At 39.3% G+C, this 21,492-nt stretch overlaps 1 protein-coding gene across 1 annotated transcript in view; it reads left to right on the forward strand.

Annotated features, from left to right (window-relative positions):
* Nucleotides 1-21,492, forward strand: part of LOC126260367 (protein eyes shut-like) — a 276,950-nt gene that overhangs the window by 251,608 nt on the left and 3,850 nt on the right. The window contains exons 18-27 of the mRNA XM_049957695.1: nucleotides 6,209-6,397; nucleotides 6,576-6,723; nucleotides 6,884-6,947; nucleotides 7,005-7,062; nucleotides 8,051-8,195; nucleotides 8,272-8,401; nucleotides 8,791-8,851; nucleotides 17,361-17,599; nucleotides 17,714-17,855; nucleotides 17,936-18,108. Of these exons, the coding sequence (XP_049813652.1) occupies nucleotides 6,209-6,397; nucleotides 6,576-6,723; nucleotides 6,884-6,947; nucleotides 7,005-7,062; nucleotides 8,051-8,195; nucleotides 8,272-8,401; nucleotides 8,791-8,851; nucleotides 17,361-17,599; nucleotides 17,714-17,855; nucleotides 17,936-18,108 (1,349 nt within the window). The remainder of the gene's footprint in view (nucleotides 1-6,208; nucleotides 6,398-6,575; nucleotides 6,724-6,883; nucleotides 6,948-7,004; nucleotides 7,063-8,050; nucleotides 8,196-8,271; nucleotides 8,402-8,790; nucleotides 8,852-17,360; nucleotides 17,600-17,713; nucleotides 17,856-17,935; nucleotides 18,109-21,492) is intronic.

Below are 21,492 nucleotides of genomic sequence, written 5' to 3' on the forward strand. Positions count from 1 at the left end.
AAACGTATAATAGCAGCATCTTGTCAATGCAAAATGTATTTAATACTAAAGTTCATGCAGCTGTTATACAGATATTATTGTGTAGTTTCACTGAATACTTCTTATTTGTTTAATGAAATCTACATGGGATAACTGAAGCCATCTGAAAATGTTTGTGCTAAATGTTCAAATTTTAAATGCTACCTGTCTTATTATAAGTATAAAAAGAGAGAAAAATATAAATAATAAAATAAAATTTGACAGGCATATTCTCCCACTCCAGTGCCATCTGATGATTTCCGAGTTAGATGTTGATGAAGACGGACCATGCTGTAGTGAAGGATGTGACAGATCACCATCTGATGGTGCTTGCATGATTGGTGGAAAAGTTATTTGCTGCACAGATGAAGCAGCATCCTGCTGCATCGCCAGCGGTAACTTCACACTGCCTGGAGTGGCCCTGCCGTGATGCAAGACATTACAGTACTGTCAAGGAAGGCTCATCCAGTCACAGCCACTGAAGCAGTCATTGTCCTGACCAGGCAGACTCTGCCAGTGGAGGTTCACCACGAAGAAGCCACAGCACTGCCACAATCAGCCTTGCCAGCCATGATTCCGCAAGAGGCTACAGTGCTGCCCAGCCAGTCATGGCAAAGGAAGATGCCATTGGCCTACCTGAAGCCAATCTGGTATAGACCCTGGTATGACCACATGGGAGTTCCGCAAGCCTCGCGCAAGTAGCTTGCAGTGGGGGATGAGAATGACTTCTCATCTCTATCCACCTCTGTCCCATGGCAACCAAAATAGAGGGCACAGAAGGGTGCTCCTGCTCCTTCTCCACAGCAGGAAACAGACAGCTTTCTCATACCAAAGTGGAAACACACTGCATGGACCCAAGTGCTCAAGTAAGTGTAATCATTACCGATCCTTACAGGGAACCATTTTGTGATGATGAATGAAGCAGTTGCAGGCGGTGACTTAAGACACCACCAACAAGGGAACCTCCTCCAATCATCATATAATAGCAGGAAGTATACAAAGATTTCCAGTTGATAAACTGGAGATGACAAACATGACATTGATCCATGTTCTTGATGATGACCTTTATAAGGTCTACACGGCAACCACCGATGACCACACCAAGCTCATGACTTACGTCCACACCAAGGGGCTCCACTGCTTCATGCACAACATCAGGCCTCTCCATCTGCTGAAGGTTGCCTTCCTCATCTCCCACTCAAGATGGCTCAGACCACATCAAACGAGAACTGATGACCATGGGCTATGGCATCTCGGCCACCGAACTCATGCCATCACCTAGGACACACAGGAACATGCCACTGCTCCTTATAATCCTAGTGGACAGCACAAATAACTGGAAGATTTTGCATGTTACTAAGATCGCTGATGTCATAGTGGAGGTTGAACGTCATAGTGGAGGTTGAACCACTCCATGCCAGTGGCAGACGGGCTCAATGCTTCTTCTACCATGCCCTCAACTACATGGCGCAATACTGTACAATGCCAACCCATTGCATTAAGTTCACTGAGTCACATCAGAACTGCAAGTGCATGAAGAAGGTGGCAGACTGGTCACATTGCTGCAGTTGCAATAAGCAGGATGTGGCCAATGCTTTTGAGGTCAATTTCACCCCAGTAGTGGATGTTGTCAATGATGACCACATCCACCTTGTCAACGAATATCTGTGTACCTTCCTGGCAGCTTGTGATGTGGACAGTGCCATACCTCCCATCTATGAAGAGAAAGCTGCATTGAAGCCTCAAACGCTCGACACCAGCCAGGCAGAGGGCAGTTATGGGATCACTAACATTCTCCTTAAGAACCTATGACAGGGGATCCACTGAGCATGTAGCTGACATCTTTAACAAGATTTTTCATTTAGGGGCTACTCATCTGCATGGAAACTTGTGGAAGTGTTCATCATCCTGAAAACCAACAAAGACCCTCAGCTGGCACTAAACTACCATCCCATCAGTCCCCTCTCCAATGTTTTTGAGAAGCTCCATCTGCAGTGTCTGCAGGCACATGTCAACCAGGAATGTCCCATGCCTGATGAGCAGTTTGGCTTCAGAAGTGGCCATGCCACCTCTCACCAACTACTACACCTGGTTGATCATGCCATGAGGCCACTGGAGACATGGGAGTACTTTGGTGTGGTGCTTCTGGACAGATCTAGGGCGTTGGACTCCGTGTGGCATGATGGCCTTTGGTGCAAGCTCTTTGTGCCTTGGGTTCCGATGTCAGATGGTGTCCTCCTGTGTCCTACCTTTCTTGCAGGACCTCCCATGTAAGGACCAAACAAGGCACATCCAACCTGAGGCCAGTACATGCACCGAGCATGGTGGCACAGTGGTTAGCACACTGGACTCGCATTTGGGAGGACGATGGTTCAAACCTGTCTTCGGCCATCCTGATTTAGGTTTTCTCCTTTGAAAGGGCATGGCCGATTTCCTTCCCAATGCTTCTCTAATCTGAGCTTGTGCTCCGTCTCTAATGACCTCATTGTTGACGGGACGTTAAATGCTAATCTTCTCCCCAGTACATGCAGAGATGCCACAGGGGTCTGTACTTGGTCCCTTGTTGTACTCTCTGTACATTTTTGATGCACTGTGGGTGGCATGCATGGCATTGACTCTCTATGCCAATACATGGCTTTGTTCCCTCACAGTATAACATGAGCCACTGTCTCCAGCCTGTCTGTGATGCTTTGATTATGTGAGCCACCAAATGGGGCTCTATTTCAATCCTGTGAAGAAGAAGGCAAATCTCTTTACATAACAAAAGCCCCCACCAGCTCTCCCGCCAGTCGCCATCACAAGAGGCTCCCTGTGGACCAAGACTGTAACTTACCTTGGGGTGAAACTCAACCAGTGCCTCACCTGGCTTCTGCATGTCCATGAGATCCAGAACAGGGCTGTGGGGAGCATCACTCTATCCCTTGCTCAACCCCGTGTCAACACTTCCCCCCTGCTGTGGTATTATACTCTACCTAATACTGGTTCATCCAGTGTTGGAGTATGTGGCCACGGTATGGGGGTATGCTGCTAACTCCCACATTGCCGCCTCCCACATTGCCACGCTTCAGCAGATGCAGAGTAGGGTGCTGAATCAAGTGCTGTGCCTTCCCTGGCTCTGCTTGACACATCAGCACCATGAGGATCTGGTCCTCCTACTGCTATGAGACAGGTTCCACTTGACCACACACGCATCTTACGAAAAGTCAGACCTGTCCCACAATTGTCTTGTCAACAGTTTGGCCCACCAGCATCACCACTCACTGACTATGCATTAGCTGGACGTGTTGTGTGAGTGATTCAGTCCACAATGGCATGAGGACCAGCACCTGCACTTCCCAACAGCCTGGGCCCCCATGACAAGCTATAATACAAGTCAACATTGCCAGGCCATGCAGGAATAGCACAAGTGTGTACCCTGCCACAGGGCAGGCTCAGCATGCTTGCCCATCAAAGCAAAGCAAAGTGCTACCTACTTACATCTTCCTACAAATTTTTGAGCCAACTGTTGGTTAACACCCAACTAGGCATAGGTCTTAAGATGGGTACTGAACATTGTTCTGCAAACTCTAAGCTTCTTCAAGAGCATACTTTTAAAAGTATGTTTTTAACATTTTAATTTTTCATTTTTTGTACTTTTCTATTGTATAACAAATGCCTGTCATTCTTTATGTTCCTTTAATCTTAATCACAGATATCTGATGATGGCAGTAGCTGAAACAGCACAATAAATAAAGAAAATTTTAATAGTTACTTAGACAGTTAAAAAGAGCTGAAAAGTTTTTGGGACATGACAATAAGTATGTCATTGCATTTTATTATGCAGAAATATTTATGATAGAATGCACGAAAGAAAAACTTGGAATGCATACAGAATTTCAATTTACTGAAAACTATAATCATCAAATAAAAATGATCAACAAAATTCTTTGCAAATTGTGTTGTAAGATGAATGAATGGAAGTGCTCACAGAAGGCTTTTAAAAAATGGTCTAAACTCAAAAAAATAAAAGCCATGAAAATAAATTGAAAAATGGATAATGTTGTGTTGGCAGAAACACAATGCACGCATTTTAGCTCACGCAGGCTGGCGTGAGGAGGGAAGAACTATGCTGACGTGAGGTCTGGAACATGACAAGGAATTAGAATTCAGAAAGCAGACATAATTAGTTTGATACTTAACTTTAATCCATTAATGATGAACGTCGCTCTTGACAGTACATGAGTCACAATATTATCTGTTCAGAAAACATAGTAACTGAATATGGCGCCTTACTAGTGCATCAACGCCTGTTTGCAGCTAGGGTGTCTATTTAATTATCATTTCATTACTTACAATTAAATTGCAGAAAATAATAGTTCCTGACTGTTCAGGAAATACACCAAACACAAGATTTCTGGAGGTAGATACCATTCTAAATGTTTGTTAAGTAATTGCTGGAGAGCACTGTTTGTAGGTTCTACAGAGAAACACTGTGATATGAACCACAATCTTGGTACACCCATTGTGATTTTCCCTATCTGTCTTCTGGTTTGAATTTGTCGACTTCTCGTGGCTATAATTTTCTGCACCTGAAATAAAACAGTGTTTTCACCAAGCTGGTGCAGAACTGTTGAACTTCTCCTCAGCTGGAATCAACGGTTGAATTAAGAATCTTCAGTGAAATATGGAACTCTCAAAAACAAATACAAACAGTTTCTAGTATAACAATCTCCGTATATTGTTTCATCAAAATAAATAAGTTCTCCTATACAAGACTTTTCAACCTGAGAAACATCATATGTTAACTTGCCCAGCTATTACATAACAGTGTCTATAGACCAGTTTGATACATTGTTACCTAAATGATTATTATATAAGCTGCTTCAGTTTTGTCCTGGAATGCTCACCACATTGTTTACTCAGGCCATCTACTCTGACCTTGCTCTGCTGCTCCATGCTCCAACCTGGGATGATGATGCATGGAGCCATTGAAAGTAGTTTATCTTGTGGAGTCACTGCAATTGCTGCCTCACCTTGAAGACTCACAGCACCCCTCGGTACATTCATTGTGTACAAAAACACGTAACAGAAACCACAGAAAGTTGCACTCTCCCAAATATTTAATCACTACATTGCTTCTGTGAGTAATTTGTGAGCATCATTTGTTGACTAGGTAGATACAGAATTACACATCTTACTACTGGAATGGAATGTAACACCACTTCATACACCAACAGTTTGTTCACTGAAAACACTATAGTTGGTTGAATGGTGGACAAAGACAGCCACATATGAGGCAGGCGGGCTAATCAAATGTTATCGGTAGGTAGTCACAGAGTCCAAATGACAGCCCAGGAGAAAACCACATTGTCGAGGATCATTGTCAGCTGGAGAGCTTGCTGTAATTTTTGGCTGGTTGACAGAAGAGGTCATGGTAGTCCAAAGGAGCCATTAAATTTGTTGGAAATGTTTTGCCATGTGACATTATGCTGGATGTATGCATGTTGATTGATCCATCATTATGTCTGGGAGGATAACAAGAACTCTCAGTCTACACAAGAAGTGTTGAAAACAACATTATCAAGTGATATTAAATACTCAGAACACAGGCTACCATAAACGCACAACTATGTACACATAAAATTATTTTTCAGTCCTTACAAATAAACCCAAATGTAAAATCCCTGTAAGCATATGGAGTTCAAGAAACCATTTAACAAGAAGAGAAGAAATGATAAAACTGAGAATGAGACAAATAGGAAAAAGGCTGATATTGGAATGTTCCTGTTGTTCATGTAAGCTAGTCATAAACACCATTGTAAAGAGACTGAAATGAGCTCAAAGAACTAAATATTTAGAGTTAAAAATGCAAATAGCATGTTACAGATACTAGCCTCATAGCACAAAATATATATTAGTTCCAACTTCTGCTCAGTTATCAAACAAAAATTTCTTTAAATTATTGAAAATAATCATTACTTACATAATAGGTCTTTCCTTGTTTACATGTCTGTATTATTGAATAAGAAGTTCTTCACTTCCAAACAGGTTTCTATCAATATATTTGTTCTTTTAATTTTTTAATTTGGCTTGTCTGTATTGCAGAAACAGAAAACTCTAGTTTCATGTTTACATTTGAATAATGGTCACTCTGACATTTTGTGTGACATTAAAATATTTACTAAGCTTCATATTTTTTTCCACACCAAAGGTCAGTCAAGGAAACGCAGTGAAACTATTGTTATACGAAGTGGAAGAGTCCTAGCCCCAAGAGAATGGCATCAAGTTCTTGCTTGGAGATATGGTCGAAAGCTTTATCTAAGAGTTGATGGTAGTCTAAGCACTGGGACAATGCATGCTGGAGAAAGACTCCCAGCTCTTGGAAAGATTCTATATTTAGGTCAGTAGTCATATTTGATTTTTGTAGTGTTTCACTTTGAGTGTGTGTATGTGATACATGTGTGTGTAGCTGGATGTACCTCAGCTTCTTACAGAAATTGAGCAAGGAAAATAGTATATGCATCTTTGAGTGTCACTGTATTCATTGTGTGCTGCTTTTAATAAAATAATCTAAATAGAAAAACTGACAACCCCAAAAGACAAATTCACAAAACTGAAGTCTCTACAAGTTTGTACAAAGACAGCAGAGTTCAGATGTTACAGAGGCCTCACACTAATGGCAGGTAAAAAGCTTCTCTCTTCTACATTGCTGTCTTGCTCTATTGCGTATATTTCATCGGAATATATTGCATATATTTTATTCATTGCTGTTTACAATGAATTATTAAATTATATTACTATAATTTAAATGAAGATACAGAGGCAATAATGAGATACTTGTTCAAGGTGTATCTATAATGAGAAAATGAAAATGGTTACATTGTAGACCACTTTTTCCGTCATCATTAACCCTGCAATTGGACACAAAGTGTCAAACGCACATGTATAGGGTATGTTGCTAGTCATCAGGTACATAGCAGGCATTCACACTGCTATTTGGTTTTCAGACAGAAGTAACGTTCTTGGCTGGACGTAACTTCCACATTTCACCCTGGCTCCTACATTGTAAACAAAGTGGTCATTATCAGAAATTAAATTACCCCGAAGCATAGAAGATCAATTGAAAAAGGGATGGAGAAACTTTGTTAAGAGGGAGATAATAAATTGAAACCTACTAACTTAGATGTTTACATTTGGAAAAGATAAATGGGTTAATGGGAGTAAAAAATAAGATGGAAATCTGGAAACAGTCATTGGAGAACCTGTGTAGTGGTCTAGAAGAAATTAGGGCAGTTAAATAGAAGATGTGGTTTAGGATGATGATACATTACATTCAGCATTTGTTTATGCATTTCAAAAACCTTCATTACTTGTGACCATACTGACTTTGTTTGGAAACCATGACTGTGTGGAATAATTGCTCATTTGTAATTTTTTTCACTCTTTTTGTTTTATGTTTAATTTAACATAACATAATGAAATTTTTGTTTACTGTTTGCTGCTGGAGTGGCTGTTGGGGTATCTGGAAGGGGGAGGGACAGTGGTTGGCCAGAAATTGCTGTGCATTGATATTTTCTGCTGGTGTGGAGCTGTGCGTCATTGTTTGTTATGATTTACACCATGCGGGATGCAAATAGTTTTGCATCAGCTGTTATGGTGTGAAAATGGTGTGATGAAATTTTTTATTTGACATTTGTTCATATTTGGTTTTTATATTTGAAAGTCTAATTTGCATAACTGGTGCACTGGTGGAACAGTTGTGAGGCATTATACTGTTGCACTATTTGTCTTGGCACTGTTTTTCAATGTAATTCAGTGTACAAATGTTTTCTACATATATGTAAACATAACACACTTAATACAACATGACGGCCTTGTATTGTGTCAGTGAGTATTGACTCTGCACAAATTTGAAAGGAAAATGCCCAATACTGATGAAATACATTAATATCTAAATATACACACTGTAAACCCTAATGAAACACCAGAGGGTATTTTCCATTATAGCGCTTATGAGGGTGAATCAAATGTAAACAGGATTTTTGTTCCTGAGCATCAACAGTTGACAGGAGCGGACCTGTGGATCTAATATTGTTGAGTGGGGGCATTAGAAGTAGGGAGACCTGGCTATCACATACTTCCAACAGCTTCATCAGTAATGCTCATTATGTAAAAGCAACAGGTGCACCCCCCACTATGTAAGGCATGATTGTAAAATTTCTTACTCCTGAAGGAGTTCAAGTGAAAAAAATTTTCCCAAGATTGACTGCACAGTTCAGTGATCAAACATTGTCATGGACACGTGTGCCTGACTGGCATAAAGAGCTCAAGGAAGGATGAGAAAGTGTGGAAAATCAGCAATATGATTGCTGTCCTCAGACCAGCATTACAGACAAAAACATTTGTATAATTCAAGACATTCTTGAAGGCGCTCGACAACAGAGAGTATCACATATTACAGAACAGATCATAAATAGTTATGGGAGCTGTCAAGCGATCATAAAAAATGCCAAACAATTTTTGAAAGTGTGTTCCAGATTGGTCCCTTGCCTTTTGACTGAAATCAGAAGTTGAGGCATTTGGAGGTCTGTCAGAGCCTTACAGCAAGATTGGGAACATAGGATGAAGCAGTTTTGAGTCAGATAGTCACCTGCAATGAAATGTGGGTCCATCACTACACTCCTGAATCCAAGCCAGAAAGGAGTGCTGGGGGAAAGGGGAGGGAGTCCCAGTGAAAGTCAAGACTCAACTGTCAAGTGGAAAGGTTCTTTCTACCATTTTTTTTTCAACCAGCGAGATGTCTTGCTCATTGATTTTTTGCAGGAACAATGCAAAATCAATGCTGTCTACTACTGTGAGCTGCTGAAGAAGGTGTGAAATGCATATCAGCCCAAAAGACGAGACTAACCAGTTTGACAGTTCATACTCCTCCAAGACAATGCCAGGACCCATACTGCATGCAGGAAATGCACTGGATTCAACTTGATCATCCTCCCTACATCCAAGACCTATCGCCCTGAGATTTCCATTTGTCTGGACTGCTTAAAAAAGCTCTAGGAGAGCATCAATGTGAAGATGATGAGGGCATGGATAAATTCCTGTGCAATTGATTCCTGATGCAGCCAGGTTCATTTTACGATGCTATGATTAAAAAACCTGCCTTCTCACTCAGAAAAATATATTTCTAAGGAGAAAACTATGGAAAAATAAGTTGCAACTGCCTTTTGTTTTTCAATAAATGAATTTTTTGTTAAATAAAACTACCATTTACATCTGATCAGGGTCTATGTACCCTGGGACAATGAGGAAATCTGGGGAAAATGTGGATTTTTTTTTCATCTAGGAGAAACCAAGGAAATTCTTAGAATTACAGACATTTTTCATTGTTTTAGTATTCAGTTAATTTTTTATAAATTTAATTGGTAAGAACTGTTACTCTGGCAAAGAATTTTACTTTACCCTGCTGCTGCAGAATAATACTGCATAAAAGAGAGAATAATACCAAAAAAAATTACCTACAAAGAGAATGGGCCAAATAGAATGTGCCATTTACAACAACAAAACACAGTGCACACAGAAGTGTCTGCTGACAGCAAAATGTGTCACAGGCTTTAGGGTGAAGGCTGTATAATACTTCGTAACAACAAACTGCTTTCGGTGAGTGTGACACCACAACAGTTTACATTTCTAACAGATTGCAGGAAAATATTGGGAATGGTGGTTCGAGAAGCATTACTTTCAAGGTAACATTTTGACAACCAGCCACTTAGAAAAATTTCAGGCCATAAGATCAACTCTTAACACAATTATTTAAAATTTTACTGTCTCATTTGTGTTAGATATACATTAAAAGGTAACACACACAAAAAAAGACCAATATTATTAGGTAGGGATTGAACTGGTGACCTGCAGCATCTCAGCCAGCTATTGTAACGACTACACCACACTGTGTGCACCACATTTTGTGACATTGCTCACTCTCCCAGAGAAACAGTGTTCCATTGTTTCAAAATTCTCTTTAGCACCAGCTACAGCACCCTGAATCCACATCTTGTCGATGGTCCTCTGTAGGACAACTCTGAGGGATCCTCACATTCTGGTCATGTTGTCACATACTTTTCACTATGATGAGCATCAGTTCCTCCCATTGAAGCATCATGATTGTCAAAAGGGTCTTCCATTCTCATGAACCTCCCATTATTGATCTGCGCCTTTGGACCGTAATAGAGCTTCATACGGATAACATGGGCAGCATCTCTCTGCTTTTGTATTCTCAATGAAGGATCATAATCCTCGACTTCATATATGAAGTTCCAAAACTGATGATGGATATGATACGGGCCAAAGTAGTGTTAAGCAACTTTCCAAGTTGTCGTGCTTTCCACACAGGGTAAAAAATCTGTAACAAGTTTCCTAGGCTCTATCTCACTGGTCAGCACTTGGCATTATAGTGCTCTCGGTGTTTCTCCCGGGCATCCAGAGTCTGTATGTTAGCCAGGCACCTTGTTTCTTTTGTACTGGTGATGAGGTGCTTCACATAGTCATCCTAAGCAATGTCTGGCTGAAATGGGAAATGGACATTGTTGTGTCAGCCTCATGACCATTGGAATGTAATGCCACTGTTCTGTAACTGGACTGCAGCAAGAAGATTTGATTTGATTTGATTTGATTTCTTTATTAATCCATGAAACAATTTGCACTGTATGGATTTCGTCACTGAATAATAGACAATTTTACAGTTTAAATTTGTTTCTTACACAGTAGTTGACAGTGAAATTTTCTTATAATCTAATTTACAATTTACAGTAATCTAATTTACAATTTATTTCTCCATATAGTTTAACACAGTACTTTCAGATTTTAAGTAACCTTTTTTAATTCAAGTATTCCATTACTGTATAGTAACTTTTATTTTGTAAAATTTTTTTTAGTTTTTCTTTGAAGGAGGAGATTGTCTCTATGTCTTTTATGTTTTGTGATAATTTATTATATAATTTTATGGCATTGTACAGTAGACTCTGTTGCATTTTAACTTTATTTTTTCTATCCAGATGCAAATTATTGCAGTTCCTAGTTTCGTAACCATGTACAGAACCATTGTTAACATAGTGTCCAATATTTTTTTTAATGTACGTAACATTCTGAAAAATATATTCACGTGGGACACTTAAAATTTCCAGCATTTTAAAAAGTTCAAGGCAGTGGGCCATGCTGCCACTCTTGGTCATTATACGTACTGCTCTTTTCTGAAATTTGAATATAGCTTCGATATTTTTCCTGTTCATTCCCCAGAATATTATCCCATAACTAATAACAGGATGGATGTACGCAAAGTATACTGATCTAATACATGAAATATTGCATGCTGAAGTAAGAACTCTGAGGGCATAGCATGCTGTAGAGATTCTGTTATAAAGTATTTTTACATGGTCTTCCCACTTCAACTGGCTATCAACTTGCATGCCAAGAAATTTTGTGCTTTCCACCCATTGTATGGTTTCATTACCAAACTTCAGGTTATTATAATATGGTTTTTTGTTTATGTAAAAGTTCATAGCACTTGTTTTCTTAATATTATGCTTGACTTTGTTGTTAGCTGCCCACTCATATAAACTGTTTAGTGTTTCTTCAGCTTTCTCTCTTAGATCTAGATGTGATGTGTCACTGATTAGCAAAGATGTGTTACCTTCCAAGTGATCTGTCACCCTGATGCTACTCATACATGTTGTTTACTTCAGTTATTTCCTTATACAGTCACCTGACTAGAAGGTTCTTGATGTAATGGACCTGCTATGCAGTGCCACCAGTTCTTGCTGTGTGACTTCTTCACTTTCTCCAGAGGGTAAAGGGCTGCAATAGAGTTTTGAACTATTCAGGCTACTAAATGACATAAACATCTTTCAGTAACTCTTCTGTACTTTGTCTCAGATATATATTAACATGTAGCACAGTGGGTGTACAGATCACTTGTGAATTTGTAGACCAGAACAACATCTCTGAATAGACTCTTAGAACAGAACAGAATAGAATGGAATGACATTTCTCTTAAGCTTTATTTCAACTGTTTTTGGGTGCTTTCATTATCAACAGTGCCTCTTGTTCTGTGCCTTCCAAAACACTACCAAGCTATGACACCATAGTATAAGCAACACTGCCACGACAAGTGGAGACACTTGATCGCCGTCAAACTTCGCTGATGTCCTGTGCTCATGCTTCTTCCATCATATCTGCATGGGCATCAAATCAAAGCACACACAATGGAAAGTTCTCTACTTAAATACTATATAAACAACATTTTACATGAACATCTATCATCAGCTTAAGAGAGAGGAGTGTAACACATTATTCTGAATGAACAACATGCCACACCACATTGTGGAGCAGAAATAATGGTGTGCAGCCTGTAGTGTCTTGCTTCACTGTGTTGCTTGCCAATATCATGATGGGCAGTATTGTATCTCATTCTCTCTGTTTGACATCAACGTACACTGAGATTATAGTTTTGAGTGTAAAGTGTTCTGTGAGGCCATTCATCTGAGGGTGGTAGGCACTTGCCATGTTGTGGGTGAAGTCGCAACATGAAATTACCTCTGACAGTAGTCTTAACTGTAAAACTTTTCCATGATTGGAGGTCATCACATGTGGTGCTCTATGCTTCAAAATTATGTTTTCTATAATGAACTTTGCAATTTCTGGAGTGTAGGCAGTTGACACAGCTTTGGTGACAGCATAGTCAGTGAGATAGTCAGTGCAATTCTCATTTGTCGACTTTGGGAGCTTCCCCAAGAGGTCAGTTCCAATTCAGTGGAAGGTGCTGCTGGAGATAAGATTGCTGCCAGATCCCAGGAGGTAATTGCAGCATGCGCTTCTGTCATTGACATTCCTTGCAGTGGCTCATGTAGTCTCTAACAGATGAGTCTTCATGAATCCCAGGAGATCATATGTTGGAGCATCATCGAAATACTTATAGCTGGCTGTAGATGAGCTAGGATAATGAGCAACAATATCTGCCCCATTTCCTCTTATACAATGCTCCATTTATTAATTCGAATTATCCTTTGTATAGATCCTTCTCCTTCAAGGCTTCTATGATTTTCAGTTGCACTAGATCTTCCCTCTGATCAGCTGAAGTGTCATTTAATTCAGTGTTGACTGAGGTTTTATCCATGCTGGTGTGTTCTGCCAAAGGATTCCTTGATATCTAGTTGGTGTCCTTGCGCTTGCATCCACTTGTGTATATCACTGTGGTGTATATCACTGCAATGTCATACTCCTGAAGCCTCATTACCCATCTCACTATTCAACGTGATGAATCCTTCAGGATAGTCATTGAGCAGAGAGAATTTTGGTCTGTTACAATAGTGAATGGTTTGCCAAATAAAAATAGCCAGAATCTGTTGATAGCACAAGCAAGTGCAAGGCACTCTTTCTCAGTAGTAGGGTAGTTCATTTTGGACTTGGAGGGTACTCTGGAAGTGTAAGCTCCCACCCTGTCAGCACCTTCATGAATATGCGCGAGTACAAAGAAGGTGTGAGAGCCTCCTCAAGGGCAAGGAAAGATCTTTCTTGCGCCCCTTTTGAGGCAGATTTGTCTTCTCCCAGCAAAAATCCTTGAAAAATGAGTGCCTTGGTACAGTAAACATTTCTCACAAAATGTGCCAAGAAATTGCGAAATCTGTAACTGCTGTTATGTTCTCTAGATCAGGATGGACTTCATCTCCATTCATTAGGTGCCCCAAGTTCTTTTGTCTTAGGTGGCAAAGGGGCATGTTTTTGGATTCAGATGGAGGCCTGCAGTCTGATCACACTTCAACAAGGTTGTCAGGCAGCTTAGATGTTCTTCAGTGTAAAAAAAAAAAAAAAAAAAAAGAAAAGAAAAGAAAAGAAAAGAAAAAAAGAAAAAAATGACATGTTCCACATCCACGAGGATCTCCTCAGCACAGATCTATGGAACGTAAACTAATCTAATCTAATCTAATCTAAAAATTCAAAAAATGACAGTATCACCCACATAGCTTATCCATGTCATTCATTTAAGGTGTCTAAGCAGGTTGTCCATCACGCATTCAAATGTGGCTGGAGCATTACACAATGCAAACAGCATTATTTTGAACTCAAAGAGTCAACCAGAGGTTATGAAGGCTGTCTTTTTAATGGTCAGTCTCATCAACCTCAGTTTGCTGTAGTGTGTCTGCATGTTTTGCTGCTTTCAAACAGTTTAAGGTATCATCAATGCACAGCAGTAGATAGTCACCTTTCTTTGTGATTTCGTTCAGTTGTTGGTAGTAGACATAAACACTGTGTGCCATCCTTCTTCTTCACAAGGATCACAGGAGAGGATCAAGGATACTCTGAAGGTTCAATGATGTCCTCTGGCAGCATCTTCTTCACTTCCTCCTGGATTATCCATCATTCAGCTGGTGACATAATATATGAGTGCTGGGTAGTTGGCGTATGGTCCACAGTGTTGGTAACATGTTTCTCTATGGGCCAGTTGGTCTGTTTTTTCTCCACTTTGGATTTGAAAGCGTCTGAAGATTATCAATACTGGCTATCACTTGCTGACAATGTTCCTTAGTCAGACAAGACCCTATTCCCAGATTGATAGTACCTTCCTCCACTGCGTTATCTGTAGTGGTAGTGGAGCATGACTCTTCATTGACGACACTAAGCTGCCCTTCCTGGACTGGTTCATCTGTCACTGTGCACGTGCATTTGGGGATGAGGATGAACTGTAGCTGTACATGACAATTAGTGATCCAAAGTTCTTCTGGACCACCTTCAATGCTTAAGATCATCACTGGTATGTAGATTTCTTTTGTAAGCCTGAGTAGAATTTCATTTCATCAAAAGCTCAAAGCTTAACTGAGATTCTTTATAGGCAACTGGAAATCATCTTATTGATGATGGCAGGATAACAATGTCCTCAACAGCAACCAACCAACCAGAACACTCTTTGTTACGTATGCTCATTGGAATAGCTTCATCAGTCTGCAAGTCTCATATTCCACAATTCATGACTGCTTGTGATGCCTGCAGGAAATCCCATGTGAGAATAACATTAAGACTACATTCCATTAAAATGACAAATTTGGAGAGCTATATTCTATCACTAATAGTTATTTTTGCAGTACATGCTCCAGTCAACTGGATGTATTTACCATTTGTGACTTTCGGCCAATTGCTTTCCTATTACAAAGCATAACCTTGTTTAGCTGACAGTGATAAGCCTATGACATTCTAGAAAAGAAAGCCCTTGAGTTCAATTAGTGCCTGGACAGAATGACTGTCAGTGATGAAATCAATGAGATTTCCTGACATCTTGGTGACTGTCATCCGTGGAGCATTTGCATCTGAGGCAACCTCACCTCCACAGCTCTACATCTACATAGATACTTAGCAAATCAAACTTAAGTGCCTGGCAGAGGATGAAGCTGCTTAGTTTTCCTGAAGCTGGTGGCTAGGTGACCGGCTGGTTCCTCTGTTCTGTGACAGGGAACAGCTACAACATGATGGGGAGTGACTTTGCCCAGGTTACAACAATACGCTTCATCCTACAGGTTGACTATATTTGTCTGCCATTGACTGGCATGAACAGGACTGTTGTGCTGGTTGACATTTTATGGCATAATAGTCATCAAACAAGGTATTTACTGGCAGTTTGTTCTGCATCCTCCAAATTTTTGTTCTTTTGTGAGACATTGTACTCGGTGGAGGAGTTGGTTGGATGTGCACTGGTCGATGTTGGGTAGTCGTTTGATGGTTGTGACTGAGTCCATTCTACACAGCATGTTTGACTAGTGATAGACATTGGTGCTAAAGATAGGTATATCTGTTCTTTGACATTTCTGTAACTTCCTAATAATATACAGAGTCAACAATCATGGCTGCTATGTCTTGTGTACTTTGTTCAACATTTCTGGATACCATACACTGCTGTAGTTCTTCTCATACTTTCGGGCATGTATTCACAAATGCCATAGAGACCACTTTCAGCAGTTGATCATACCTCTTCCATCAAACTCTCATCATCATCATCTTCTTCTTCTTTTTTTTTTCTTCTTCTTCTGCCCCCCACCACCCCACTCCTACCCCCCTCCTTCCATCTCAATTCACTGGCAGCATTTGATGAATTACTGTTGTTGAGATGTTATTTACCAAAAGGGTTGTGATGTTCTTTATTGGAAGAGCTTGGTACATATCTTCTGTGACTCCTTTCATCAAGTGTAAAATTAGTTTGAATTACGTCATATTCAGATTCATGATCACATAGGGCCAAAGCAGTCTGTAGAGTGTAAAATTAGTTTGGCTTATGTCATATTCAGATTCATAATTGCATAGGGCCAAAACAGTCTGTAGATATGACTGTGTCTTTTACTTGTGATGTTGGGCCCTGTTCTTCACTTGTTCTCCCACAAACAGACTTGCTGCAGTTTGCCACCAAACATTTTCTTCAGTTTGACCTAGAATCTGTCCTAGCTATAAAACCACTGCTGGTCTGTGTCATGCGAATGAAAGTACACATTGCCAAGTGCATCATGTCACCCTACTTGTATTTGAGAGCTCAGTCAGATCCTTTTTTGTTGGGTCTGGACCAGCATCTCTGGAAAACATGGATGAATTCCTCATGTGCAGTTGACTTACTGCTGGTCTTCTGAATATGTGGGTCTTAGGAATAATGTACTGCTTGAATTTCTGTTCTTGACAGTGTAGGCAATAGCTTTTACATTGCCTATTTGGACCCAAAGTTATGTAGATGTTTTGAAGTATTCAACATTTACACCAAATAATGTCTGCTCATAAACACACTCAAGTCCAAATCTGAAAGCAGGTTGTCAATGAGATACAACACTTAGCACTGAAAGCAAGTTTATTACAAACACCAACACACAGCCAGAACAGAACTTACCTCCTTGATGGAGGGTGCATATATTTATACAGATATTCGAGAATGCTGATATTCATACAAAAATCAAATATTCTAGAATATACAAACCTTTTATATTTCAAGAACCTTCCAGAAATGGTAAATAGTAAATAATAAATAATTGCTGGTGGTTGGATTTGAAATGGTGACCTGCAGCACATCAGCCAATGACACTAATCACAGCACCAAACTGCACGCACTACATTTTGTGGCAATATTCTTGTTCATCCAAATGCCCCTTGAGCTTTCAATCCCTTACGTGGCAATCATTTGTCTGTGGATTTTATCCTGTGAATGTGTGTTAGTGGCCTTTTTAGGTGTTCAGGCTGTTATTGAATTGTTATTGTATATCTTATATGTTTTAGCTTTGTAAAAAACCATTAATGCATGACTATTTCACTTGTGAACTCAATTGATATTACTTAATTTAAAGGAGGTACTGGAGATCTGTCAAACTTGCCAAATGCTGCAATGGCTACATTACCAGAACCATTTACAGGCTGCATAAGGAGAGTTTATTTAAACTGGGAGAAAATCCCATTGGATGAAAAGAATATGATTGCAGCACGTAATATAGCTGACTGTGATGGAACACCATGTGGTGGTGACATATGTGAACATGGTGGGACTTGCTGGTTAGATCCGTACTCTCAACCTCGTTGCAGCTGCAAGAAGGTATACTTTTTCCTTCCTAAAATCAGTCAGTGCTTCTGTTGATTAATGTACAATATTATTACTTTTTTGTTTGAGTTGTTTATATTTTTAAATACTATAGCAAATTTCTTACAGTTCTATACAGGAGCATTTTGTGAAAGTCAATTAACATGTACAGAAAACAGCTGTCAAAACAATGGACGATGCATGAACAGAACTTCAGCAATTGCAGAATGTTCCTGTCCCCTTGGCTGGGGAGGAGCAACATGTGAAGAAGGTTACTTTTTTCTAAGTTCTCATGTATTTTACCACAACATAAATCAAACTTCTCAATTAACAGTACATTTTTTTCTGTAGCTGTAATGACCATATCGCCTCATTTTGGAGGGAACGGCTACCTTGTTGTTGAAGGAAGTGGGAAAAGTGCAAAACAGAATGAACTCAGTGTGCAAACCAAAATGGAAATTGGTTACTTATATATAAATTTTTCCACTATTGAGTCAAAGGGAATGATTCTATGGAGCTCAATGGTGAGTTGATGTTAAATATTATAAAGTAATTTTTATTGCAATCTCTCTCAAAGTCTGGTAAAGCTTTTTCATGGCATAAGAGCCTATACTGTCAAGTTGAGACAATTGCTTGCGATTATAATGAACACAGATTGTCATCCAGTTATGGTTCTTTCTTGTTTTACACAAGTTTCTCTGTGTTGGCCTGTTAGCATATAACATGCCACATGCCAGTGCTGTTCTATCTTGCTATTAAACTTTATCTGATTTAACTGAATTTGTATTAGTTCATGCATTGTGTTTCGTGTTTAATGTGGTGATTGAAATTTGTTTTCTGCAAAGATGACACATTAAGTTGAAGACACTCAAAATTAAGAGACACTTACACAACCCATTTTGCCACAATGTTAACCAGCAAAAGAGAAACAGGAAAACACACACCATTTGTACACATAAGCTAGTACACTTCATGCACACATGACTGCCAACTCCAGAAGCCACATTCTGGCCCGGGCTGCTGGAGTTGGTTGTCATGCATGTGCAAGAAAACTTTAATGTACATGAACATGATACCAGCAAAAAGATAAACCCAGTGTCTAGTCAGTAAGTACAACAGCCTTTAAAACTTCTGCTATAAATAGTGCTATACAAATGTACAATGATCTCCCACATAAAATCAAAGTTATTTCTTTCATTTTCATGTTTTATAAATGCCTAAGGGCATTCTTATTAGGTTACTGCTTCTATTCAGTTGTTTTTAGACTGTATTAAGTACAAGAGACTTGAAGCAAGAATATGCAAAAACTGCTAAAGCAAGATCAAATAGAATTAATTTATTATACTATTAAAATATATTTTTATTTTATATTTAACTTGTGTATGCCTGTGTGTGTGTGTGTGTGTGTGTGTGTGTGTGTGTGTGTGTGTTGATTATACATTGTCTGTAAAACTTATCCAAATTTATACCTGCAAACAGCAGACAAAAGTATTTTATGCTTCTGAAAATCACTCATTTATACTTGTTTCATCCCTTCCTCAAACTGTTTCACTACATATTGCGCAATGTAAACCCTCAAGGATACCCAATGTGCTCTGTGCCCCTTGGAAGGCAACTGTACTCCTACACTGACATAAACATTTACATCTTCCTTCAAAATATATCTTTTCACATTAAAGAAGCCATTCATTGTGTAATTTAACTGGTTTTAGTTATCACTGTGGATGTCAACTATCTATACAGCAATGTTCTACATTTCCATGACTTTAGGCGGTGGGATTATTCCCTCTTCCAGGGTGAGCTAAATTCATGTTACCTGTACTAACTTCACATTTATCTTCATTTATTTTTTATTCACTGGGTACATCTCCAATCAACACATGATTTTCTGCTACAGATGTGTGCTGCCAGTTTTCCCTCTTATGGTAATGGAGCCTCTCTCAAGATCCTGTACTTTTCATTGCACAAAATAACTTCTCCATACTTTCCACAAAATTCTCCATTTTATATGGGTTTTAAATTCTCCTTCGGAGATAATTAATGTTTTACACAGAACTCTACTCAAACTGCCCAGAATTACAGTTAGTCATCAAAGAATTTATGCAGTCTCAACAGAGCATCACATTAACCATCATTGCCGAAATCATAGGTACAAAATTACCCCGTCCATCCTCCTGTCACATACTTCACCCCCAATGTTAATGTTGCATACTCCCCGTAAGGCAACCTGAGAAACTTTTAGTGTTACCTATCAGTTTTGTTGCTGTCTATTGAAAGAATGGCTTCAGATAAGTTACCTCATACCATGAGGCTCAGTTGAAGGATATTTATTGATATTTAGACCAAAGCTTGAAGGATAATAAGTATTTCCAGCAGTGACTGAGTAACACATACACTGCTTTGTGCTCACTCATCAGGTGCTGCTGTAAAAATCAATTATTCTTTCCGTTTTTCTACCACCACCAATAAAAACCCTGAATCTTATGTAATGCCAGAAAGGAAGGAAGAAGAAAATGCAATATTAAATATCTCAGTGACTGTGAAGTCGTTAGGAACAGAGCTCAAGTTTGGGCTGGCTAAGAGTTGGGGACAGTCCTGTAACCCAAGCTTCTGTCAGGCATTCAAAGGATGATGTTACCTACATGTTGCACACATGGGATGAGAATTGTCCACTGCATTAGACTTTTGAGAAATGTTGACTGGAGTGTGTCATTACCTGCAAATAGCAAAAATAACTTCAGCATTCATTATGCATAATTGACATCAAAGAACAAGTGGAACCAAATTTTGGTATTTGGATTAAGTCTGCCTGTAAGTCTTTGGGAACATGGTTTTCTAAGTAAGGAGTATTACAACAGTGACAAGGCAAAAAGTGTGAAGGGTATGAGGCACAGAGAGATGGGTATTGTAGTGAAGCCAGTAGCATAGTGTTAAAAGTGGTGTTACTAAGAGATAACCAAGCCCTCATTCTGGGGGGGGGGGGGGGGTTTATGATGCGCTGTAGACCTTCGTCAGTTCAATTTCTACATCAGTTGTCATAGGCTTTTATATGTCTATAATGTCTTCTCACAAATTCCTTCTCATTTTGCATATATTATGCAGAATATTGAGGTCATGTAATTCTAAAAATGCCAGAAGACATTAGCTATCTTTCTTCCTTCTGTATTTCTTTTTATTTTCCATTTTAGCTTGTTGTTGCTCAAGAATGTTAATTAAAAAAAGAGTTGTCACACTATGCAGTCTCATTTTTGTGAAATTTTCTCATGTACGGTATGCAAGCGAGTGGTCTAACTTTTTGTAAACTACATTAACTATTTCAAAAGAGAAAGAAAAATTGCCTGTAATGTTATTGTACCCAAAAGAACATTAAATACTACTGGCTAAATCATAAGACAACATGGTAACTGACATTATTGAAGCAATATTATATATACAGGATGGCAATTATTGAATTATATGAAATAAAATTGTCATAACTTCTGAACGGTTTGCATTAGGACATTCAACCTGCACTGTTGGTCTTGGGCATGATGGGACTTAATATGCACATGTGCACACACCCTGTTGTTATCGGCCATTTGCACATGAAAAAGTCACAGTACAGCATGCCTGAGTGTATAGCACTTGTGAAGGCCTACTATGCGAACAACAACAGCCCAACTGTGGCTTAAAGGAAGTTTGAGACCGAGTTCAAGCTGAAGACAACTGGTCCAAGTGTGCTAACAATCAAGAATTTGATTCACATGAAAACATTGAGAAGACATGTGCTGTATTTCAAACCAGCCCCAGGAAATCGATCATATGAGCTGTACAACAGGTAGGAATCAACCAGGAGACACTGCGACAAATTGTTGTTGATGACCTGCATCTCTTCTCACACAAAATTCAAACCCATCAGCAACTAAACC

Source organism: Schistocerca nitens, chromosome 5 (assembly GCF_023898315.1).
Source record: "Schistocerca nitens isolate TAMUIC-IGC-003100 chromosome 5, iqSchNite1.1, whole genome shotgun sequence".
In the NCBI taxonomy this organism is placed as follows: domain Eukaryota; kingdom Metazoa; phylum Arthropoda; class Insecta; order Orthoptera; family Acrididae; genus Schistocerca; species Schistocerca nitens.